General features: G+C 46.9%; 1 protein-coding gene across 2 annotated transcripts in view; it reads left to right on the forward strand.

Moving 5' to 3' along the window:
* FAM135B (family with sequence similarity 135 member B) overlaps positions 1 to 25034 on the forward strand; it is a 294798-nt gene extending 269764 nt beyond the window's left edge. For both annotated transcript variants that reach the window (XM_036893581.2, XM_036893582.2), the window contains exons 12-20: positions 912 to 1066; positions 7745 to 9767; positions 11704 to 11870; positions 15872 to 15963; positions 18241 to 18338; positions 19613 to 19764; positions 22248 to 22358; positions 22969 to 23082; positions 23269 to 25034. In XM_036893581.2, the coding sequence (XP_036749476.2) occupies positions 912 to 1066; positions 7745 to 9767; positions 11704 to 11870; positions 15872 to 15963; positions 18241 to 18338; positions 19613 to 19764; positions 22248 to 22358; positions 22969 to 23082; positions 23269 to 23474 (3118 nt within the window). In that variant the 3' untranslated portion in view covers positions 23475 to 25034. The remainder of the gene's footprint in view (positions 1 to 911; positions 1067 to 7744; positions 9768 to 11703; positions 11871 to 15871; positions 15964 to 18240; positions 18339 to 19612; positions 19765 to 22247; positions 22359 to 22968; positions 23083 to 23268) is intronic.
* Positions 25035 to 25884: the final 850 nt, after the last annotated feature.

Raw genomic sequence — 25884 nt, forward strand, 5'->3', positions numbered from 1 at the left:
ACAGAAGTTGTGTGGACCTGTGCAGAGTTTCACCGCTATGAAGGGCTTCCAGAAGGCAGATGACCTTCATGGCTGGGGAGAGAGGTGGGGGCTTCCTGAGTTCAGGCTGCTCCAAAAAAGAGCAACAGTCAGACAGAAACTAGCTCTGCATGCTAAATTCTCCTCCCAAACTCCCCGGCCTAGGTAAGGCTCTCTTCTCCCTTCATGTAAGAGTGATTAAGTTGGCATGGAGAAAAATGAGAGAATGTTACTATTTTTTCTTTATCAAGGAAAATAAACTCCCTCCCTTTTGCAGGGACTTGAGGAGAAGGAAACAAACATTTTCTACCATCCTAGGCTTTGAATTAGGAATACTTATTATTTCGAACTCTGGAATCCAATTCTTAGTAGTGGAAGGATGTTTGGGTCATGGAAGCAGAATACGGGGCATTTTATAAAACCACATGGAGGAACCAAAAAACATGGTTCTTGAATCAGGGGAATTTAAGGATGCAGTGTCCACATAGTAAGCAATAAAAAATCAGTTTTAGTTGGTTGTTAATTAAAATGCTACAAAATATGATTCAGACCCTAAGCGCTATAGGAAGTTAGAGAAGCAAGAGTAAGGGATATGTAGATTTATGTTTTCCCTTCAAAGTTTTTCCACTAAAGTTGTATATGATAAATGACACTAGTCATACAGTCCATGACCTCTAACCTCAGTACCCAGGCTAGTTCTAATTCAAAGCACACTATGGCTTGGAAGTTGGTGGATGGCAAGAAAGGAAGGTGACAGCCGGGCAGGTAGGTGTTCTGTGGTCAGCGTCTACTAATGTTTTCTGAATGTTTCCTTGTGATAAGGGGATGGGCAACAGTTGTAAAATGTTTCAGACTTCCTTGGACGCTCAGTGTGCAGTCTGTGTGTTTCCTAGGATACAGATGCACAGCCAGCTGTCTCTGGATGTGCGGAACTCGGAGTATCTCACCACTATGCCCCCGCTGCCGGCAGAGTGCCTGGACATCGACGGCGACTGGAACACCCTGCCTGTTATCTTTGAGGACAGATATGTGGACTGCCCTGCAACAGGTTTGTTGTCTCTTTTTTGGAAAGACTCAAGAATAAGGCTTACCGGTGGGTCCCAGACAGGGGCCCGTTTAGGTTGCAGCAGCAGTAGGACCAAATCAGTGATGTAATCAGTTAGTTCATAGAGGAAGAGCAAAAACTGAAGTTAAGCTGGTTATTTGGAATACCTTGGGTCAGTGAAATTGATAAATTAATGTAGCAAAGCGGCCATTATAGTACAGACCCCCTTCCCCATTCCCTCTGGGGTGGAGTTGTACCAAGTTCCTCTGTGTTTTTACCTGCAAAATGGTAACCAAATTTTCTCCCTCACTAGAGTTCAGTGAGTGTTGGATGGAGATCCTTTCTTACCTCAAATGTGCAATTCAAATAGAAAATCATTTCTAGTTGCACTTTAATAGCATTCAGTTCAGATTCCTATGGAGTTCTTGCTTTATGCCCTAAGCCAGCAAAGGTACTTGAGAAAATGGACTGCATGGGTATGTGGATGAGTGGATGCAGAGCTCATCTCAGAGAGAAAAGACAGCAGGTTTGTCTGTGTGTACCCAGACCATAGTCAGTTTTGCTGGTGTTGCACAGTTTCTTAATGAGCTGCTAGGTCAGCTGAGAGGCATGAAGTTCAGGTTGGCTGTCTGGCACCTCCCACAGCCCTGCTTGTGGGAACCCAAAAAGCCATTACAGATGACAGAGCTGAAGTAGATCCACGAACCCTTAGAGGGTCAGACAGTGCCAGGCCCTGTGCTGGAGGTTTAATGAGTTTCGTCCTTTTAATCCTATTTAAAAAAACTCACAAGCCTATTTCACAGAGAGGAACTGAGGCACAAGGAGTGTAATTATGTATTAGAGATCATGCAGCTTATAAAAGGCAACACTGAGGGGGCAGCGCGAGTGCGTGGAGCCGGGGGAGGGGTGGCTAGGTGTTCCCAGCGGGCGCCTGGGGCTAAGGTGGGGGTGTCGGGAGCACGGGCTAACGGCCCCGGGCTTGCACGTGGAGGCGCGAGTACAAGTGCTCCCCAAAGCCGGGGGAGGATGGAGGACCGGGGCAGCCACACACTGTTACCATTCCAGGCTTGTGTGGGAGAAGACTGTCGTGTGCCTGTGTCTGTCTGGCCCAGCGGCTCCAGCCCCTGGTTAATAAAAGCCGGCAACTCTACTCATATTTTGAGGGCCCTGAAGTTATAGACAAAACCTCAAATTTTAAGTCTCAAGGAATGGCTAATCAGGTGGGCTAGACGCATGTGACCATGCCTCAGCCAATCACAACAACCAAGGAAGCAAGGCCTTAGAATTGGTAACAGCTTGCATTCAGAATTCACATCTAAAATGATGGGAGGAAGGAAGTCATCCAGATGCAACTACCAGGGAAACTGCCCTGAGCTGGCAACCACACCAGATTTTATTTAGTGTGCCGCTATGTGTTGGACACATGTCAGTACCTTATGTGCTTTATTTACCTCATTTAAATCTTTCAATGAGCTCAGTAATCTCTTGGTGTTGGGCAGATGGGACCCATAAGTTGCGCTCAGTGGCAATGCCTGGATGTATGGAGGCCTTCAAAGCCAGAAAAGTGACTTATGTGGTAAGAAATAGACACTTATTGATGACTTTTGAGCCAGATGATCTCTGTATTATAAAACTGATGTTTATGAAGAGCCTGAAATACAAGGAAAATGCATATAATAAATTGCCAAAGCAGCAAAGATAACTTAAGAGGCCTAGAGGATAGAATTAGAAGACCCAGGATACATCTGAAAGAATTTCTGAAGGAGAGAAAATAGAGTTTGAAAGAGAGGCAATATCCATGGGATAATGAGAGTCTTTCAGACTTGAAGAAAACTATGAGTTATCAGGTCAAAGGAAGGTGCTAAGGCTCAAACAGAATAATTTTTAAAAATTGAGACCTGTACATAGTAGTGAAATTACAGAGTACCAAAGCAATAGGAAAATGTTAAAGTTACCACTGAGAAAAGTCAAATTATCCTAAAAGTAAAGGCAGTCATACTGTTAGATTAATAAATAATATTAAGTGACAGAAGACAATGGAAAATATCTTCAAAGTATTGAAAACGCATAACTGAGAAACTAGAATTTTATACCTAGCTAAACCATCTTTCAAGAGGAAGAACAAAATAAACACATTTTCAAAATTTAGTATTTACAGATGCTTGTTGAAAGAAATACAAAAGAATATACTCCAAGAAGAAAAAGGCTGAGCCCAAAAGGAATTACTGAGATTGAAGAACAAAAGGTAAACAAATAAATTAGCAAGTACTTTAGCTAATCTAAATCAGTATTTTTTTTAAGTGCCAGTATTTTGGAATTTTAAAAACAGGTAAAATTAAAATACCACCCCTCAAGAGTATGGTAGGTAATGGCAGAAGGAAATTCTGAATTCAGGACTAGACTCCTTTTATTCTTTAACTTTAGAAGTTAATAAATTCCTGTATTGGTTAAGGTTCCTTATGAAGACAACAGACTTGAGCAAGAACTTTTTTTTTTGGCTGTGATTCATAATTTAATGGGCATGTAGGTCCTTGTCCTTATTTCTGCCACTCACAGGCACACTACTCGTGGCAATGTTTTCTGCTCAAAGGCTTGGATGTGCAGGAACTCTTCTAGGCGTGTATTCACTAGTCAGTGTCTCTTGAGTCAGCAGCTCCTCAGACCTGGAAGCTAGAGGAACATCTTTGAGAGTTGCGTCCTCTACTCCGTGTGCTCTGCCACAGGTTCTGCTGCAGCTTCCCCTGGAGGAGGGCAGCACTGAGTCTCACTGCCGTGGCCTGGGGTGGTGGCCACAGCCCCACCCACATGGAATTCCAGCTCCAGCAGGAATTTCTTCAGTTGATGTTCAGCGGTTCTTAGCATCACTGGAAGAGCTAAAAAAACAACAACAAGTGTGGGCTAAGCTTCTAGAAAAAGCGCCCTAAACCATGCAACAGAACTGGCATGAAAAAGAAACTGTCACTACTACCATTCAAGCCCCAAATGCCAGGGGCTGAACTTTTCTCCATCCGCTCCTGCTGTCAGCGTCAGTGCCGATTCTGTGTCAGAAATGACTTGCAACTGCCGCCACCTCTGCAAACTGGATCCACCTGTTTCTCTGCACCAGGAAGGTGGAAGCTGTTTGCAGAGCTTATATCCTTACAGTCGTTAGTTTCCACAGGTGCTTCTGGTTGACAGTCTGTGTCTTTGGCCTGCATTCTAGCTGCAAGGGAAGCAGGAAATTTGAGTTCTGAATTTTATACTGGGGAGGTGGGATCTATGCCCAGGGAATGATACCAAATATGGGAAGGCTATTTAAAAGATTCCAGCAGCCTTGAAAAATGACAGAGTCTGCTATTGATAGGCGTATTAAACATTGAAAGATATTTACCAAAATAAACAAAATGTAACTTCTGAACCTAGAGAAAAAAAATGACCTAGAGAAAATGTAGTTACTGGAGTAGCAGGCAAGAAAGAAACAAAGCAAAATAGAAGTATGATAAATAGGAAATTCAAATAAGATCATAGAGGAAAGTCAAACTAGGTTATTACAATAAAAATAAAAATAAATATATATTTAAAAAAAGGCAAAACTGAAAGCAGTTCATTCCAACCCAAAGCTCATGCTAAGGCTGCCTTGTCAGTGCAGATATGTGGGTGCCTATCATTTAAGGGATGGGCCGGTTTAAACGTCAGAGTTTGTGCAAACTGAGACTTGTAGGATGTTTTAAAAGTATAGGTGACATCCAAGACAGTGCCGCTTTGCAAACAAATGATCATATTTAGTTCGCAGTTGTACTCTGACATCTAGTGTCAACACTGTGGATGACGTGAAAATGTTCTGTAGCTCTGGATGGCTGCCAACCCTCTGGTCAAAACAAGCTTAAAACTTTACATTGAAACTGTGTACGTGTGTACATGTGTGTCTGTGCTTATGCATATATGTTCATCTTCATTATAGGTATATAATCTCACTACAGAAAATTTGAAGAGTTGGAGGAGAAATGCAGAATAAGAACCATACTACCAAACCCTCTAATGTGATTATTATTAGGCTTTGTGCAGAGTGCCTTCTAATTTTTTTCCTTTGCATATGAATAGACATCCTGGTGCATATCAATCTCAGTCCCTCAACTTGTGTATGCAATTTTATTGCATGTCCTTATTTTTTATAAATCAAGTTCACATCCTCTGAGCGCCATCCATCCTGTAGCATTAGCTGGAAAGCTGGCCTCAGTCTTCCTGGGACTTTCTGCCAACTCTTCACCGCCTGCTGTGTCAGTGCTCTAAAGTCTTAAGCAACAGTAAGATGTGGTTGGAGGTGCTTTCTACGGCCGTCTGTCCATGCAGGATCTTCTAAGCCATGCCTTGTCCATATCTACACAGTATTTTAGGGCCAGCATCTCTTTGTGGCTTCTGTAGTGTGTTTGGGACATGGGACCCAGCGGAGTCTGGGACCCAAGCACTCATGAGCACATCTTCCAGAAGAACCCCAAGGCAGTTGCTCTCAGAGGCCTGGCTACAGGGTGTGGGAATGTTCCCTCAGAGGAAGGGAAATTTGCTCAGTCTCTCAAGAAGCAAAGAATGTGTCCAGGTGAGGAAGAGATCTCTTCTTCCACATTCTTTGTTTTAAGCCTTGACCCCAACATAAATTTCACTCAAAGGTATGATCTGATGGTGTCTCAAAGTCCCATACAATTTTTAAGTGTCATAATGATGTACTTCATGATAATGTTCAATTGTGATTACAGTTGACTCTTGAACAAGATGGGTCAGAACTGTATGGGCTCACTTATATGTAGATTTTTTTCAATAAATATATTGGAAAACTTTTTGAAGATGTGTAATAATTTAAAAAAGATATTCTCTTTTCTCTAGCTTATTGTAAGAATACAGTATATAATACATATAACATATAAAATATGTGTTAATTGTTTATGTTAGCAGTGAAGTTTCTGTCAGCAGGAGGCTTTTGGCAGTTGACTTTTTGGGGAGTCTAAAGTTATATGTGGATTTCCAACTGGGCAGTGGGGCAGTGCCCCTAACCCCCCCCGAGTTGTTCAAGAGTCAACTGTGTATTCATTTAACTTCTATTAAAACCATATGAGGAATTCGAACTTTTCTTTGAAGAGTGCAAAAGCCTAACCCTTTTTTTTTGTTTGTTACATAAGGAAATTGAATAATGTATCAGATGGTTCTTTCAAGAGGGCTGCAGTACAGACAGACGTGGGAGGCACTTACTCTAATTAGAAGGGAGCTAGAGATAGAGATAGAGAGATAGAGGATAGAGATAGAGATAGAGAGATGGAGGGAGTGAGGAGGAGGGGGAGGAGGGAAAAGGGAAAAAGGGAGATGAGACCAAGAGAGAATGAGAGAGAGAACAGTTCACCCTGAAGACACATAAGGAAGCGAAGACGGCACTTTGGCTCGCTACCAGCAGCTGCAAGGATCCGAGGGATCTGGGAGCCTCTGGCCCTGCCGCACAGGGTGATCGCCCTGGGGACCGAGCCCAGACTTGGCGGTGCTTCTCTGCAAAAGCAGAAATCTGTCTTTTCTGGGCGGAACGTCTAGAACAGTGACTCTGCTGTGAGTTGCAGCTGGGAGGCCTGCTGGTTCCCTTGAACGGCCCATGCCAGAGTTGAGGAGGATGAACTCAAAACAGGAAAAAAAGCTTCCTGAAGTTCTGTAATTATCCTAGGCCTCACAGCTGGCGAGTGTCAGTGTCAGGACTGGAAGCCAGGCCTTCCTGGCTCCAAAGCTCTCTTTCTCTGCTCTGAATACTGAACATAAGATAGAGGCATGTTTTAACATTTCTAAGTGGTAATTATTAAAATTGCTTGAGAAACAAATGGCAAATCAATACTTACAATAATTGACAGCTTTGCATTCATGCAGTGCAATTCTGGTTCTAATGACCCGGTGTTGGGTCGAACTTTGCAGGTTAAGGGCAGGGTCTCTGATAAGACTGCCCTCACTTCAGACAGCAGCCACAAGCTTGGGGGGTTTCCAGGCCACCTACTCTTCTGACCAACTGGTTACCAGTTCAGGGATTCCCACAATGATCTCAGGTTTGATGATATACTAGAATAATTCACAGAACTTAGGAAAGTGCTATACCTATAATTACAGTTTTATATAAAGGATCCAAATAAAGACCAGCCAAACAGAGACCCACAGGGCAAGGTCTACAAGGATCTGAAACACGAAGCTCCCGGGCCCCAGGACCGGTCATCTGGGCAAATCAACATGTACTACCCAACAGGGAACCTACTCAAGCCTCAGGGTCCAGAGTGTTTACTGGGGTTTCGTTACGTAGTCCTGACTGACTGAATCCTAGGCCATATGAGTGAACTCAATCCTCAGCCCACCTGCCCTCCCCCGAGGATCTGCTGGTAGGAACTGGCTCAAAGCCCCAGCTCATCACATGGTTGGTCTTTCTGCCACGAGCAGCTCCCATCCTGAGTCACCTCCTTACGATAAGCTAACCAAGGACCCATCAGCGGGTTAGCAGAAGCCATCCGCGCCCACCGTGAATGACAGAAACATTGCTGTCGCTTGGTGAATTCCAAGAATTTTGAGGCTGCCTCCCAGGAATCAGGACCAAAGTCCAGCCAAGTTCTGTATTATACAAGCAGATATTTGTATAATTTGTGAGCATACATTCTTAAGCTATAATGCATTTTTCTTTCTTTTTTCTTGTAGGGCATAATTTGAGCGTCTACCCTAATTTTGATGTTCCAGCCACAAGTTCCACAATAATGAATCTAAAAGACAAGGAAGAGAACCATATTGTAAATAGAAAATCATCCTTTAGGGAAGACCTGGTCTTGCCCACCATGGAACCATCCCAAGTGGGCTCTGGTGAAGAAGTTACTAGGTGTCCAGAGCCAGATGAGAATGTAACCACACCAAATCATGTGGACTTGTGCTCTGAATCTCAGGTGTATCTGACAATTGGTGAATTCCAGAGCAAAGCAGGTTTGCCTGGAGGAGAATGTTGGACCAGCCCCAAATCTGATGTTGGAAGGCATCCTCTGGCTGACGAGGACTTGATGAGAAGGAGTCCAGGCCCAGAGGATGGCCAGGCCCCAGCACTGACCTATATTGATGTGAAATCTAGCAATAAGAACCCCTGTAGAGGTGAACACACAGTGGTCGTGAGTGCTCAGAATAAGAGTGGACGCTCTCAAGATAACTATGAGTTAGACAGAACTGCGCTAATAAGCAAAGGGGTAGCAGGCAGGAGTCATCAAAATGCCATCTCTTCAGAGAAAACAGTGCTCCATGCGTTGAGTAATCTAGGGAAAGGAGTGGATCGAGAGGGTAAGATGGTGCTGCTAAGTCTGAAGCTCATCCCCTCTGAACCCTGTGAGCCCCTGAACTCTACTTTGAGGGACCCCCTGGACATTAGGGTTTCCCCAAAAGACCCTTGCACAGAGGGGCAGGAGGAAGCATCAGTGCTGTGTGGGGTCATTAAGAGATCTTCCTCCATCATCTCCGATTCAGGCATTGAGAGCGAGCCAAGCTCCGTCGCCTGGTCTGAGGCCCGGAGCAGGGCCCTGGAGTTACCGAGTGACAGGGAAGTCTTGCACCAGCTGGTCCGAAGACATGCCTTACACAGGAACTCCCTGGAGGGTGGACGCACGGAGAGCAATACGAGTTTGCCAAGTGGGATCCAGGCGTCTCTCACCTCCATTAGCTCTTTGCCTTTTGAGGAGGAGGAGCGGGAATTGGCTCTCACCAAACTGACCAAGTCTGTATCTGCACCTCAAATCAGTAGCCCGGAGGAGTCTGCTGAAGACACGGGCAACCTGCAGCAAGGAGGGGCTCTTGCTGAAGCTTTTGCTCTACAGAGCAAGGGCAGCCCCCCCCCGGGACACTGCATTCAGCTTGGTGGTGGCTCCAGAATCCAGGATGCCAGGGCAGGCCTCTCCCTCGAGGAGGCGGTTTCGAATGCTGACAGCCAGCAGGGCCCTGGGTACATAGACATCCCCAAAGGGAAAGGGGATCAGTTTGACTCTCAAGGACCCTGTTGTCTCGATGGAAGGACTGAGACCCTTCCAGGTGTTGAAACCAAAGGTCTTCATTTAAAAATACCATGTACCATAGCCCTTGAAACCCCTGGGAATGGATCTCTCCCTAGCGCACGAATGGGGACGCCAGAGGGCATGCCCGAAGACTTGAATGAGGGGAAAGGGGCTCTTCCCAACAGCAGCACCTCGGGTGCTGAGAGGGCCGTCCACCATCAGGTGCCTGAGCAGGGCTGCGCCTCAGTTGCTGCAGCCATTGCCGGGGATCCCGCAGCCGAGCGCAGCGGCTCACCTTGCCTCCTTGACGGGGCAGCGTTTGCTGGAGGACCCAGCACCTTCCTGGAGGTTGGACGTACAGCAGACACCGTGTGCTCCATTGTGACCCACTCTGCTCCCTCCCGGGCTTTGGGAAACCAAGAGCCTAGGGCAGGTCCTTCCATCCTGGCGTCCCACCCGAGCCCGGCAGAGACCTTCCCTCTCGACAGCCTGAAAACCGTGGAGGTCGTCAACTTATCTGTGTCTTGTACCGCCACGTGTCTTCCCTTCTCATCTGTGCCCAAGGAGACCCCTGTCAGGGCTGGGTTCTCTTCCAGACAGACCCCATTTCCCATCACTCATCAACCTTTGGGTTCCTTTGGAGTTGTTTCTACCCATTCCAGCTCGTTGGAGGAAGAAGTCAGTGAGCAGATGTACAGGTGAGCCTGCTGATCGCTGAGCTACCCCGGCACCACAGTCTTTCACACTTGTTCACATGTTTCTCAGTGTCATGCATACTGTTTCAAAACTGAGTTATCAGTAGTTTTCTGATTAAAAAATAACATATTCAACACATACAAGTCAGAAATGGAGAATAATATAAGGAAGTAAATATTATCAATGTGCCCATCTCTCAACTGTAGCCACTGAATATGTTCTTCCACACTTTTTTCTATGTGTATCTATATCTGAATATTCTTTTTATGTAAAAATAGGATCATTCCATAGAAACTCTAAGTTTTTTTCAACTTAATATATTGGAAACATCTATGCTCATAAATCTATTCTTGCCTTATCATCTTAATGTTTCAACTGTCCTCCATTATATAGATGCACCATGATTTATTAACATATCCTTTAGAAATGGACACTTAAGTACTTCTCAGTTTTTATTATGATAAGCCACTCTATTATGAGTGTCATTGTACCTCTATCATTGCACATTTTGAGAGGGAAGTTTTGTTTTGTTTTATTGAGAGGGATACTGTTTAAGAGGCTTTGAGGAATAGGGCTCCTTAACCAGATTTGCCTCTCAAGCCCCTTTGTGCCATCCGTTATCATTCCTTTGCAATGCCAGAGGACATCCCTCCATCCTTGTGTTGGATTTGTGTTCATATCACTCCCTCACCTATAAACTACATATTTGATTAAGTGTATTAGAGAATCATTTTATCAGAACATTCCATCCTCTTTACCCTTTTGCAGAATGCTAAAGAATTACACATTAATGATATCCCCAAAGGTAATTGCACAGGCAGGAAAACTTTGGGTCTCTTGTTTTAAGAATATTAAACACCTATTCTGTGCCCATGTCATCTGTGTAACAAATCCATAGCAGGCACTGTCCCATGTCTAGCCAGTGTTGTCCTGGCTATTTCTGTTCTCACAGCCTAACAGGGAGACAAGAGATGAGGGAAGTAAATGTGGCCACTGGGTAACGGGATGGTTCATGTGAGCTCAGCTGAGCCAGAAGGGAAAGGACCTAATCGAGCTGGGGCAGTGAGCGTGAAGAGGGGTGGTGGCCTGCAGAGACTTTTTAGAGATGACATCTGGGCTGAGGGGAAGATATGAGACTTGATAATGATGATGATGGCTGGTAATAGGTGACACTTTTTTGTTACTCCTTAATCTGTTTCAAGCACTGTTCTAAGTATTTTGCATATATCTTATCACTTAATACACAAAAAACTTTATGACTTAAATAATGGTATTATTCCCCTTTTACTCATGAGGAAACTCAGTGCCGAGAAGTTAAGTGGTTGGCTCACATTTATTAAGTGTCAAGGCTGAGGCTTTGAGCTTGGCATTCTGACTTCCAAATACATGCTCTCAACCACCACCTTGTCAGATAATCAGGCAAAGAATGTGACAGCCAGGTGGGAAAGGCATTTCTGACAGGTAGACTGGAATGCACAAAGGCACAGAGGTAAAGCCATGGGACATAATTCATTCAGGGCATTCATGAGAAATGTGTTTTTTCAAGGCTGGGTGATGATGCTGGAGAAGTAGGTAGAGGCCAAGCCTCGGAGGCCTTGTGGGCAAGGATAAGAAGCATGCATTATGGGAAGATCATTTTAAAGATCACGTGGATCCTTTGCACTGACTAGAATTTAGCAGCCCTCTTCAATGTAGGAACCACACAGAAATCTTCAGAACCCAAACCAGTATAGTCTCTGGTTTTCCCAGGGGGCTTTCCTGCTGCTAATTCAGAACCAAGCTTCCCTTCCTGACATTTCTGTGAGGACCTATTCAGCCTCCACTATTCGGCAGGGCCCTCCTTGCAGATGCTCATCACTCCCACATCCCAGCTTAACTCATCTCCTGTTCAGCATGCAGTGCATAGCTTGGCTTGTGATTAACTAGTATATTCTCCAGTTTCTATCAGGCCAAAGAAAACTTTAAAAAAGAGCTGAAGATTGATGGATTTCTGTACAGTGACTTATCTGTACTAGCTTCTGATATACCGTATTTTCCACCAGAGGAAGAGGAAGAAAATTTGGAAGATGGGATTCACCTGGTAGTCTGTGTCCATGGCCTGGACGGTGAGTTCTAAAAAGGTTTCTTCATCAAAGTTCTGTGCTACAAAAAACTTAGAGTATTTATGAATTAATTTAGATCAGGTACTTGTTCAACAAATGTTCAGTTAGCTACTGTGGAATGACAGTAAGTATTCTGGGTCTAGGCAAATGGCATGGCCTTGCTCTAAGGAAGACATTGCTCTGGCACAAAAATCCATTGAGTAGATGAGATACATAAATGAATGAATTAACACATGAATGAATGAATGAGGGAATGAATGGAATAAATGAAGGAAGGAAGGAATCAGTGCAACTAATGAACAGAACTTAAAGAAGGAATGGATGAATGGATGGGATGAATGAATTATTGGAATGAAAATATTAATGGAATCGTGTATAATTAGAGTACGTGAATTGATGGAATGCACGGATAAATAGAAGAAGGGGAGAAGTGGAGTGAGATGGGTACACAGTTCATGTTGAGGATCTCAAGTCAGTGGCAAAAGTTTTTATTCACCTGTCACTTAACAGGTCACCTTTTGTAGCCCAGATTCTGTACCAAGTTCTGAGATGACAGAATTCTAACTTGGTTCTTGATTTGTAAAATGTTCTTAATTTAGTGAGAACAGCAAATACAGAACCAAGAACTGTAGAGGTTCAGGGGAAAGAGGGAAACAGGAAAGTGTCTCCCCTGCCCTGACCCCCGCTCTGATCCCCCGCCATGACCAGGGTCCTCTAGGATTTCTCAGGTTGGCACAAAGGCTCCACAAGAGTACAGAGCTCACCGGCTCTGCCTGAAGATCGGGGGAGCCCTAGACCAGAAGGCGTGTGGTTGGTCCTGGCTCCCCTAGGAATGTCCCCTCTACCTACCTGGCTGAAGAAAGTGACCAGGTAAACTGGAGGTAAAGCTCTGAGTTCTGTCCGTCAAACTCAGGTGTAAGTCACAGGTGATTGGAAAATCGGAATATAGAGAATGCTTGCTGGGAGAATGTCACCACCTACTTTATATGGACTCTAATGCCTAACCAAGGACAGAAAAGTGAGAGGACTTCAGGGCTCCACAGGTGGTGAGGAGCGGGCAGTGGCCACATCCTTCTTCCGAGGGTTAAACGGGGAATGGTCTGTGCTTCCATGGCACACTCTCTTTGTTCCCTGGATTCTTCTTACTCCAGGACCTACATCAACTTCTGGTTGTAGGCATTAGACACAGAACACTCAGTGGACAGGCCTATTAGGTGAAACGTCAGACAATGCAGTGGTAGGTGATAGATTCTAGATGCTGGTGATGATAGGGAGGGGTGAGGGAGGAAGCCCAGCATTAAAGATCGCCAGGGACCAGGCACCCCTCTAGGTGCTTAACATACAGTAATGCTCATTCTCACACAGCCCTGCCGAGTAGGTGCCATTCTCCCCATTTACAAATGTGCAAACTGAGCTGGAGTGCCCCTAATTACCTTGTATGAGGTCCCAAAGCTAATGGGATTGAGCCAGGCTGAAAGCCCAGCTGTCAGGCTCCAGAGCCCATGGTTCCATTTTGCATTATACCACCAAGCTCACCTCTTCCCCATCCAAACCTTCACCCACATCACTGAGTCATCGTCTTAAAATCTTACCAGATCTGGCCATGCCATGCCATTACTGAAAACCTTTCCTGACAGCTCTCAGAAAATGAACACCTTTCTTAGAAAGCCTGGAAGCTTCCCAGCATGGAAAGCCCTTTCTGTTCTCAGCCTCCCTTTATCATCTCCTGCTCTCCTGCTTCCAGCTGCATCAGTCCACACCATTTCCAGGGACACAGGCCATGTCACACCGCGGTGCCTTGGCTCACACTAGGCTTGCTTTCTGGTGCATTTTCCTCTCTCTGCATTGACTTCAGTGTTGCCCAAATTTCAGCTGTTTGCACATTCTCTTCCCTACTTTTACTCTGTCCATGCACCTTGTACTATAATTTAAAACTTGTATTGAAATTGGCATTCTTCTGAAATACACTTATTTAAAAAAAGGAAACCTCACATCACACACCACAAATGAAATACCGGAATCACTTGCCACACACGAAGAGTAATGCTAAACAATGACGACAGCAAAGGAAACTTTTACTGAAGTTTGTCTAGTCCCTTTGTCGGAAGACTCTGGGCTTGAGACTCACTTTCTCTCTTGAAAGTAATAAGCTATTGAAGACAGAATTGTTTCTCACTGGAACTACCAATCAGAAGGACTGAAAGAAACATGAAAAATAATGGTCTAATCAGCACAATGTATTTTTAACACAGGATCTGTGGACAACTTAGCATCATGCCATGTAGGGCCACTATGCACCTCTTACTTACCTGATATCACATTAAATGAGACAAGACTCTCAGCCTCTTCATTAAACTAAATCTGGCCTGGTCACAGACTTTAGTTTTTTTCCATCATGCATGTGGGAGAAGAGGAATGTCATAAAGACAGGGCAGCTCATGAGTCCTGTGTCAGAGCACAGAGCTGTCAGTCACAGCATTATCACCTGGGCATGAAGTCATCCGAAGGCGGCTGAGAGCGAGCATAGGTTTCCTGTGAATGTTACTTCTTTAGTTCCAGGGACATGTGTCTACACTCTAGTTTTCCAGGATCCATTTCTTCAAATTCCGCTTGCAAGGTACGATTTACATTAACAAGGAACTGAAGAAATTTATAACAGTTGTGAATAGTCACACAACTCTCCCCACGTTTTATATTCTTGTAAATGTCCTCAATACCTTTTCAAATCATATTTTCTGAGAAAGTTTTAGTCCTCTCTCATTCATTAGCTGATGGAGAAGGGGCCATGGTCGTCCCTTATTTAAAGTCCTTATGTTAACTATAAACACGTGCTACTTTTTTTTTTTTTTAAGGCCAGGTCCTGGAATGTCATTATGTGGCTTTAAATATGAAGAAGCAACCAGACCAAAGGACTTAATTTTATTGTCATAAATGAAAGGAATGAATTAAATTTAACACAAAAGAGAAACATTTCCCAAGAGACTGTGAGCATTTTATGACTGTGGCCCTGCATGTATGGGACGTGCCCTGTCGGGCCACCATCAGGGGTGGTGGTTGGGATTATCAACTCATCCTTCAAGATTAGGGACACTCTCAAACACACCTGCAGTTCTCCCAGATTCCATGGGGTGCTTTGGCCACTCTTTGAATCACTTGACAGTTTCACAAAGAATGATATAAAACTATATCACTTATAGTTCACAGACTACGTTGAAACTCTGGTTACATGGTAAAGTAGGTCTCCTATCTATTCAAACAAGCAGCTTCTAACTTCCAGCTCTCCCGACCTGTGTGAGGACTAGGTCAGTTAAGGTCCTGAAGACACAGTAGGATCCCATGGCCTTCATGAAATGTATGCTTAAAAATACTTGAATATGAATTTCCTTCTGTGTATCAGATCCTTTCTCCCACATGGTTTTGCTCCAGAAATTCGTTCCCCGTGTTCCCTGTGCCCCTGCTCTCAGCAGCCGCCCCTGGCCGTTCGGCTCTTGTTCCTTTGCTCCTGCTGTCACTCTGGAGCACATGGCCTCCTGGAGCTTGCACGTGCATGACGCCGTTCCCTAGGGTGACTCCTCGTCTACTGTAGATAACTGCGCCCTGGCTGGCCTGTGGGGGACCACCTGGAAGTCTTTGTATTAAGACAGTCTTTGTGTTCATGCAGCACTGTGCCCCGTGAGCCATTCAGGGCCGCTGCTGGCAGAAGGCCCTGGCCATGGCGTCGGGGAGGCAGGGTGCCCTGACTGTTCCTATGTCTGGAATGCTCACAAGCCACGTGTGCACAGATCAAGGACTCATTCCACTGAGGAAGGGACCTAGAAAAGCCATGACCTTGTGTGTGCAGGAAGGGCCGCCCAGGACCGGTGAGCTGCACTTCTTTTAGCTGGTTTTATTATCTGCTGAACGAAAGAAATGGGAAATGTGGGAAATGGGGGCTGGCAGAAGAGGGGGCAGTAACTCCGTCACGCGCCAGCTTCACAGGATTGACCCCGCGTCTCCGTTTCCAGGGAACAGCGCGGACCTCCGGCTGGTGAAGACTTTCATTGAGCTGGGCCTCCCGGGAGGAAAGCTGGACTTCCTCATGTCCGAGAAGAATCAGGTTTGCCAGCGGGACACCGCAGGGCAAGGAATCCCTGGGGCACGTCTTACGCGAGCCCCCTAGAGTCCCTGTGGTAGAGTGAGGACACACAGACAGATCAGGGCCATGCCAAGAACACTGGCCAGGCCCTGGGGCAGTCGGCGAGGAAGGGCTCGGCTTCCTTGGGAGGGCGGAGGGGCGAGTGAGCAGTGGGACCCTGGGTGCCAGGGGACGCGGGCTTTGACCCACAGGGCGCCGGGGTGGGGGGCAGCTTGGAGCACACATGATCTGGGTATCCGTGGGTCTGTACAGGGTAGGGAAGTGTCGCTGGCATCTGTGTGACCAGTGGAGTATTCCAGGCCAGCCGCGGGGCTTTGCCATCCCAAGTAGGTGGAGTCTGGAGCCCGAATGGGTGTCAAAGTGGGTGAGAACTTAGAGATCCCTGGCCATGAGGCAGGTGGAGTTTGTTGTGTTCCACCCCGTGAGACTTGATGGGTGAGTGCTGAGTTTTCCTGGGAGACACGGAGCTGTTTATAACTTAGGGGCCCCGTGGCCACTGGGAAAGGGCGCCGTGCAGAGAGGGACCAACAGGCAATCCAGGAGGAGCAAGCCTGCTCCTGGGCTGTTAGCGCCCAGTGCTGTTGACTTTCCTTTGGCACCTGCTGCATAGAAAGCCCTGGGCTCTGCGGTGCGAAGAGGTGTACGCGAGAGAAAGAGGACAGAGAATCATGCTGAGCATCTACTGCTCGGCGCTCTGTACCTGTCTCCTCACTTCGTCTTCACACCTGTTCTGTTAAATTGATGCCGTTGTCTCCCTGGAGGCTAGAGAGCAGAGGCTCTGAGGCTTACGCAGGCTCCATAGTCACTCTGACCTGGAGAGGAAGATGGTACACAGGTGCACCCAGCGGCGGCGTGGGCCCGCCACGGCCCCTGTCCTGAGTGGGGGAGCATCAGGATGCCGGGACACGCGGAGGAGAGAGCCCAAAGTACATGGCTGGCGCTTGCTGACCTCGTGTCTGTCATCTGCACCAGCGAGGGTTCCTTTGCAGGGAATGTGGGTGTTGGGGAAATCTGCTCAGGAGGCCAGCCTTTTGGGGACGAGTGTCCAGCCACTCTTGATGCAGCCCCACAGATCCCACAGCGACTGAGGAGCTGGGTCCATACAAAGTAGCCGAATGGGGGTGGGGGCCACTCAAGAATGATTCTGTTCCACAACATGATTTCACTGCTTCCTGGAATTGTGAATCTCATAGACACATAGATTTTGCAGGATGTCCTTTAAAAGCACCCCGGTAGGGGGGTTCCTGATACCACTTGTTAAACCTGCTGTGACTTCTAGAGTCCTTCTCATCCTGGCTGACTCAGGATTACTACCATTTATATAACAACTCACATTGAATGAATACTACACAGGTGAAGAAATGGGGTCTGAAAGGCTGGAGGATAATGACCACAGAGTCACCTGTCTTAGGTGGTTGGCTAATATTTCATCTGATCTTTAAACTGACACTAAGGAATCAGCAACATTGTCACCCTTCAAGAATTAGGAGGACACTTAGGGTCAGACTGGGGAGGACTAGCCCCTGTGAGCCGGAGAGCTGGCCCCCCACACATGCGTCTTACACAAAGCGCAAGACATTGCAGGGCAAGTCCACTTAGGGGAAACTCTCTTTTTTATGCTGGCCCCAAATCTCCATCCTGTGGCTCCCATCTATGGTTCCCAAAGTTCATTCTCAAAGTTATACATATAAACCAGTTTAGTTTGTCTCCCCCACATCTGGCCTCTCAGATATTCAAAGGCACATGTAACATTCTCCTCTTCCTTCTATGACCATCCTTACTAAGGCACAGATGGCCTGGGAACCCCTCTCTGGACAGGGCCTGGAAGGGCAGTCTGAAGGCTGTGCTGGGAAAAGGCAGGCCTTTGGAGTCAGGGGGCTTGGGTATGAGTTCTGGCTCATGCACAGCCTCGCCTCTGACCTGTTCCCTCTTCTGTGAAGTGGGGCCAGCAGGGCCAGTGGGTGTGTGTGAATATGTGGCACACGACGGGGCAGTAGGCTCTGTGGGCACACTGCCTCCTTCCATCTTTCCATTTCTCCCTTTACCGTTCAGTCGCCATCCTAACCGAGGATTCTTCCATGTCCTTGACTTTCTCCGTCAGAGCCCCAATCCATGGGCCCCTTTTCTGGAGGCTGAGTCCCTATCCATACCCCCGACATCAGTCGTAGGCCCCCTGCCAGGACGTGCCATGATGGGTAATGGAAGAAGAGCCAACACCCTTCTCCTCTCTGTCTCCAGATGGACACGTTTGCAGATTTCGATACCATGACCGACCGGCTCTTGGATGAAATCATCCAGCACATTCAGCTCTATAGCCTCTCCATCTCCCGAATTAGGTAAAAGGCAACCACAGGTAGTTAGTGCTGGGGGAGACGGGCAACTCTCTGAATGTTTTCTGTATGCCAGTCGAGCATGCTGCCTTCTGTAAACCACTGGGACGGACTAGCTCGGGACTCCCCTTGGAGTAGGTCACTTTCAGAACAGAAGCGTGTGCTGCAGCTGCCCACACACCCCTATTGGGTATAGTCCGTGGGGAGGAGAATAGACATTCTGTAGCTCAGCAGAGACAGAACTGGACTCACTCAGAAGTTCCTAGGTTTGAATTCTCTTTCTTCTAACTCACAAATTTGAAGCCCAGCTTTACCACGCCCCCTCGTGCAAGCTTCCTAGTTCTCTGAGCCCATCCCCTGTCTGTCCGGTGGGACTACATTGAGGTCATGTGTTGGTGCAAATTTTGTCCTTCCACCGGATGATTTGGTTTAAATGATTAAATGATTGAGGTGATAGTAAATAGCTTGCACTTTTTGTACACTTGCAGCATATGGACGTAGTGGTGACCCCTCAACACACATGACCTCATGTGGGCCTTTGAGATAAAACACTACTTCTTTATTTCACAGAAGAGGATTCTGAGGCCTATAGAGATTAGGTACAAATGGAAGGGCCAAGCCACTCTGTACACAAATACTCATTTCCTTTCTTTGCTGTGTGCTGACCATTAGAAGAAGTGGAGGGGCAGACTTCTTACTTAACAGGGTTTTGATACATGACTCTTTGAAAATAAGGAGGCACTGCATCCAAAGACCTGGGAGTGGCAGTCCACCTGGAACAGAGCAGGTGGGGCTCAGACAGCGGGGGCTGGAGCAGGGGACTCCACATGTTCATGAGGTGCTGAGCGACGAATGAAAGCGGACAGGCAGTGAGAAGGCAGGGCACGAATGGCCTCAGAAGACAGGCTGAGGAGCTGTGGTTTTATCCTGTGAATGTCCAGGAAGCTTCAGTGACCACATGCATATTTCAGAAGGGAACCCCGGGTGGCCGGAGAGGAGACGGGGGTGGAAGCTGCCCTAATGATGCAAAGCTAGCAAGAGGCCCAGCTTCTCCTCTGACCGCACTGGGCACGGAGGCTTCCGTTCGCGAAGATCCCGTGGCAGGCTTGGCATGGCTGGAGCTGGGAACCCTGCTGAGGAAGGGCCAGAGCCTCCGTTCTGCCGGCCAGGCCCCTGGAGCCAGTGGGAGGTGGAGGGCGGCCCACCCCCGGGCCCCGTGCAGCTGCCCCGGGCGGCCTCCTGCTGCCACACCCACCCGCGCTGTTTCTGTCTCCAACCAGCTTCATTGGCCATTCTCTGGGCAACATTATCATCCGCTCGGTCCTGACGCGGCCCCGCTTTCGGTATTACCTCAGCAAGCTGCACACGTTCCTGTCGCTGTCCGGGCCTCACCTCGGGACCCTGTACAACAACAGTGCCCTGGTCAGTACAGGTGAGGCCCTCGAGCTCGGCACCCCTCCCGGTCACCCGGGGCGGAGCGGGCAAAGGCGGACGCCGATGCTCTCCGTGGACTCTCGTGACTTGTGGCTTCGGAGCCTCCTCAAGCGCGGGGGCTGGAAGGAGACGGGCTTAGCTAGGACGGGGCCCCTCCGCTGCGAGCTGAGTGAGGCTGGACTCGGCCCCAGCGGGGATCCCGTCTGCGAGCTGGAGGTGATGCCCTGGGGCGCTGGGAAACGCGGAGGGGGCCCGCAGGGTGGCGCAGAGAGCACGGGGGTCTCAGTCCGTTCGGGCTCCTGTGATGAGTCACCACATAGCGGGGGCTTGTAAGCAGCAGCTGTCTCTTTCTCACGGTTCTGGAGGCTGACGTGCCAAGACTCAGCCTCAATGTATTTACAATGATCTGTGCCAAGATCAAGGCGCCGGCTGACTGGGTGTCTGTGAACCCCCACTTCCGATCCAGAGAGGGCCGTCTTCCCGCTGGGTCCTCGCAGGGCGGAAGGGACGAGGTTGCTCTCTGGAGCCTCTGTTGTAAGGGCGCTAATCCCACCTGTGGAGGCTCTGCCCTCCTGACCTAATTACCTCCAAAGACCCCAACTCCAAATACCGTCACCCTGGGGCTTAGTTTTCAACATACTCACTTCGACATACGAATTCTGGGGGGACAGAAACATTCAGTCTACGGAATGGGCTTTGACCCACGTCAGTTCCAAGACACCTGTGGTTAAGTTCTAGGGAAGAGTCTCGCCAAGGCACCCTACCTCTGTGCTACTTCGTTACCTTATATTTAAAATGGAGCTAAGGCATGATGATGTGTGTCTGTATGGATTGTTTATGATATCTATGTGTATGCTTGTCTGTAATATATGTACGTGTGTAAACATACATTTTGTATATGTGTGTATATATGTGTGATATGTAGGTGTGTATTGCATGTGTGTATCAGAATCATTGGGCATTAAACAGGAGAAGGGAAAAATGAAGCTGACCACCATGTTCTGCAGGGCCACTGCAGCCAAATTCTCTAGTTCTCGCTGGAATGTAAGAACACAGCCCCCAGCTTTGAGGCCTCACAGTTTCATCAGCCTTGTAGGGGAGGAACTATCCAACACAGAGGGTAGGGCAGCAAGGCGCAGTGACTCCTGGAAGATGAGCAGAATTTCCAAGACAGTGAATGACGGTAGGACAGGATTTCTGTGCAGAAGACATAGTCTATGAAATAGCGTAGAGCAGGGTGACATCAGCAAACTGCAAGTGGTTCTTCAAGGCAGGAATATAGGATGACCTGGAGGCACGGGGGTGGCAGAGGGGCTATGGGCAAGAGCCTGATGGTGGAGGGCCTGGGAGGGTGTGTGGGATTAGACCAACCCTGTGGGCCATATGGCTACTAGAGGTAGGGTGGTTACTGTAGAGGTGGTGTCACTGGGAGGATGGCAGCCCAAGGAGGTCATTGGCTCTTGTATAATAATAAGTGGTTTATTCAGTTGTGTTCTAACAAAGACTTCAGTAATCCTCGATTGCCCCTGTCCATTACATGGCATCTAGGGTCACTCTAATCAGCTCCCCTCTTCCTGCCCATCTTCCAGCCCTCTGCCCTGTCTCCTGAACCTGCCCTGTGCTTGGGGAAGACTAGGCTGCTTGGTTTCCTTACATGAAGTGGCTTGGATTTGTTTGTTTGTGTTTATGTTATTTAAAGGGTCCTATTTGTGAATGTGAGTTATTTGACACATTGATATATAACAAATGGAAGTCTTTTCGTCTGCCACTCTGTGAACCTTCCTCACGAACCAAGAAAGGCTGGAACAGAAACAAATAATTTGAACTCCATTTCATTTTTCCCATAATTATAAACTAATCTTGAGACATTACAAAAAGTTAAAGAGAGAGACATTACCACTGTCGTCCAATCTAGCATATCTATAGTAAATCTGTATAGTTCATGCTATGTATCTTTGCACGCATACACATTTACACAGCAGTAATCAATATACATATACATATTGTATCTTATGTATTTCCTGGTATTTTTGTCATATTCATATTTTTATTGTTTCTGTGACGTAAAACTCATGCTCATCAGTGTTAGTGTCAGCATGGCCATAAATCAGTGGATGGACTTTGAAATGAAAGGTTTTTCTGTACCCTAAATGGATCTGTAAGGAGCACGCACATATATATTTTTATATTTAGGATTGTTTCCTTAGGCTAGATTTATAGAGGCAAGTGGATGGATGAAATGGTCTGGCTAGTTTCATGACTCCTGAGGCCTGTTGCCATGTCATTTTGCAGGATGATTTTATATCCCTGCTGCCAGCACATAAGAAAATTTCCCTTTAACTTCCCAAGTATTTGCTAAAATGCCTGCTAGCCCTCTCATTTTTAAAGTAACTAAAAATCACAGTTTAATGTTAATCTCACCCCAGTGCTAATTTGCTTTCTTTTACATTTTAGGGTTTTGTTTTGTTTTTGTCTTTCTAGGCTTGTGGCTTATGCAGAAATTAAAGAAATCAGGGTCCCTTTTGCAGCTGACCTTCAGGGACAATGCTGATTTGCGCAAATGTTTCCTCTACCAATTAAGCCAAAAAACAGGTGAGTGGCTTCCTGCAGCACCAAATCCGGGTCCCCAGAGCCAGCTGGAGGGAGATCCAATCCCTAGGCCCAGATAGCTTCACAGCGACGTCGATTCCCTGTAGAATGTGTAGTCAGGAGGGGCAGCATGCCGGGCCTCTTAACCTCAGTAGGGGGCCAGCAGCCCCCCACGAGCTCAGCTGATCCTGAGAAAGGTGTCACTCATGGAGCCAAGGTGGGTACCGGGTCATCTAGACACACAGAGGCTGTAGCGTCTACTTTCCACCAACCCTCACATCCTAATCACATGGGCGTGCCTGCCAGCTCATAGCTGCTTCATCCAGGTGCTGATCCGCCCGGAAAAAGAACAGACAGACCTTCCCTTTATGTTGACAGAGCAGAGAACACAGCCTTTACCTTCCCTCTAAGATACAAAAGCTTCAAAAGAGTAGAAAACTGTTGTCTCAGCCTCTCAGACCACAAGGTCCTTACGTAATGACACAAGCAGGGTGTCCAGAACCTTCTCTCTTTCCGTCTCTCTGGGGCAAGTGTATAAACTGTGTGCAAACCAGAGGATGCAGGTTGAAACTACCTGGGTACAAGGCCTGCCCCTCCCGCTGCCTTGTTGCAGGTCTGCAGTATTTTAAAAACGTCGTGCTGGTCGCTTCTCCCCAAGACCGCTATGTGCCATTTCATTCAGCCAGGATCGAAATGTGTAAAACTGCCCTCAAAGACAGACACACAGGTAAGCTGCATTTAATTTTTAAAGCAAATTTCTGATTTAAAAAGCAGAAGTAAATTTATGAGATGAACTATTAGGATCCCTGAGATGTTCTGCCCAGGAATGGGAACCCAGCACATGCCCAGTGTTCTTTCTTTGTTTTTTCTGGTCTCCTCTGCTAACTTCTCCATGGACCTCCTATCTTTGCAGGGCCCGTTTACGCAGAAATGATCAACAACCTTCTTCGCCCTCTGGTGGAAGCCAAGGACTGCACTTTAATCCGACACAACGTGTTCCACGCCTTGCCCAACACTGCCAACACCCTGATTGGCCGAGCGGCTCACATCGCTGTGCTGGACTCAGAGCTCTTCCTGGAGAAGTTCTTCTTGGTGGCAGGACTCAACTACTTCAAGTAGTGGCTTTGAGAGAGCTCACCGGAAAGGTTTAAGACCGATGAGACTTTAGCTGAGACATCCTTTTGTAGACCTCTGCCATTCCGGGTGGGGCTCAGAGAGGAAGGCGCTGAGGGCTGGAGCGAGGGGACTAGACATCCAAGGTGCTTTCATGTCAGAGATTTGGAGAAGCTTGACTAACGGTGTAGAAAACAACAGACTGCCTAAACCTGTCTGGCTACTGGAGTCTCATTCAAGATGCTTGCTGGGAAAAACACATGAGAAAAAGAAACAGAATGCTTGGCATTGGTGAGCCCACCTTTTTAACCACCACTGGCTCACAGACAGAAGGCTCCAAGTTTACTAGATTTGTCCAGTATGTTACTAGCTCATAGCTTTATCATTTTTGATTAACTTAAGTGCACACAAGCATTTCAGAACTCAGGTTAACCTCTGTGCAGAAGCGGAACATATTTGTGTAAATCTAACCTTAACAGGTTAAAATGTGCCACTTGGTTGAGACAATGTGATGCCCACGCTCTCATCCTCCCTCATGTTTTCTCAACAAGGGGCAAAGGAAGCTTGATGAAGCCCAGGTGTATTTCCTAGCAGCTGTGGGTGGGGTGGTTTAAGGTATGGAGGGGTAAAGGTGATGCTGTTGGCAAAAAGGCATGTTCCTTGCCACCTGAAGTAACTAGAGGGAGCAGTTGCCCACCTACTTCTTCAGATATTGTCTCCACACATTATTTTTGTGATTGCTTAAATCTCTGTCTTTAATGGGGAAGATTGGTTTAGACTCAGTCTAGTGGAAGGGGGCACTGAGATTAACGCACACACGTGTGACGCTCCTGCTGACAGACTTGCAAAGACATGCTGTGGTAGCATGTCTACTACATGCAACTGCAAAAAACCAAAACTATTAACATGGCCAGCTGCTTCTCCTCTCCAAGAAAGGAGAAAGACATCTAAACGGAGGGGTGCTGGATTACAAACCTCAGGGGAGCTCTAAGAAGGGTGCTGGTTATTTTTCAATAGAAATGTCTTCTTGCCTTAGGAAAACAAAGGGCTAGGAAAGGTCACCATTGATAAAAACAGGAGATAACAGGGTCAGCAGTGAGATCAGAGGAAAACAGTATTCGGATGGAGGACCCAACTTAAATTGTTATGGGTAATTGACATAAGGGGAGTTTTGAAAATCACCAGGATGCTTAATGTGGTCCCAAAGCTTGAGAACACTATGTGGGCTCCAGGAAGCCTAGAGAATGGTTTAAATCCTGATTTACTGAAGGAATGCATATGGGATACGCGTCTTCTGGCAGCAAAAGCTCCTACTTCTGCAAAATTCCCTTCCGAAGTGTGACGATTCACCTGGGACCAGATTCCTGGGCCCAGCACCTGGACCAAGACCTTAGGTCGCCAATCCCATGGTCAAAACAAACCAACAAAAACCCACAAATAAAGCTTAGCTTATCTGACAATTTTAGTTTCTCACATATTAGCAGCATGACTGCAAAGCAAATGCAGACCATGAGAAACAAGTCCCGGTAGGCAGCTTTGCAGCACAGAGACTAGTGGATTTCTTAAGACAGAGGAAGTGTGTGCTGGGTGGAGTGTGTGCAAAGGCAGCCTTCAGCACACAACTTTAAGGGTTTCTCAGCAGGTCTTCTTTGAACTTACATTGTATCCTAGTTTAAACCTGTCCAGGAGCATTAAGTCCTCTGGTTGCTTTCCCCCGGGTATGTTTCCGAGTTCCTGATGGGCATAGACTCTGGTTATTGGTGAACTGGGCAGATGGCTGCGTAACCCAGGGGGAATCTGGTTCCTGTCATGTGGCCTGTGATGGTTCCTGCTGGACCAGGGCCCGTGCTCAGTGCAGGATCACACGTTTGTAATGCTGCTTCTTTTTGGCCCAGTGGGGAGCCCTGCCCCTCTGATGAGAGTAGTTCATTGTGTGTTTCCAGTTCCCATCAGCAAAGTATGTCCTTCCCTGGTTACTCGGAAGACCGTGTAGCCAGTGGTTATGGAACCAGGGTGAATCTGATGATCATTGTCTTTTCCAATAACCAGATGCCATTTTTAACTTCAATATGCTGTCTGGACATAGTGAGAACTAATGGCAATAAACGTCCAGCTGCATGGTGCACCCCTTTTTTACTGGGGTGCTCTGCTGTCTTTGTAAACCCTCTCTGGCCTCTGAGCATCTATTATAATTGTGTAGAAGGTACATCTCTATTGTAAATAAGAGTGTCAGGTGTTATATGTCATGCCTCATTTGAAAAGGCTTTTTTATGTCTCTTTCTATTTAAGTACAGATATCTAATATATATATATATATATATATATATACACATAAATATATATAATGTAAAACAGGGACATTCTGTTATTGAGTATAAAAATTATAAATAACACGCCTGCCAAGATAATGGTCTAG

This window comes from Manis pentadactyla, chromosome 3 (assembly GCF_030020395.1).
Source record: "Manis pentadactyla isolate mManPen7 chromosome 3, mManPen7.hap1, whole genome shotgun sequence".
In the NCBI taxonomy this organism is placed as follows: Eukaryota; Metazoa; Chordata; class Mammalia; order Pholidota; family Manidae; genus Manis; species Manis pentadactyla.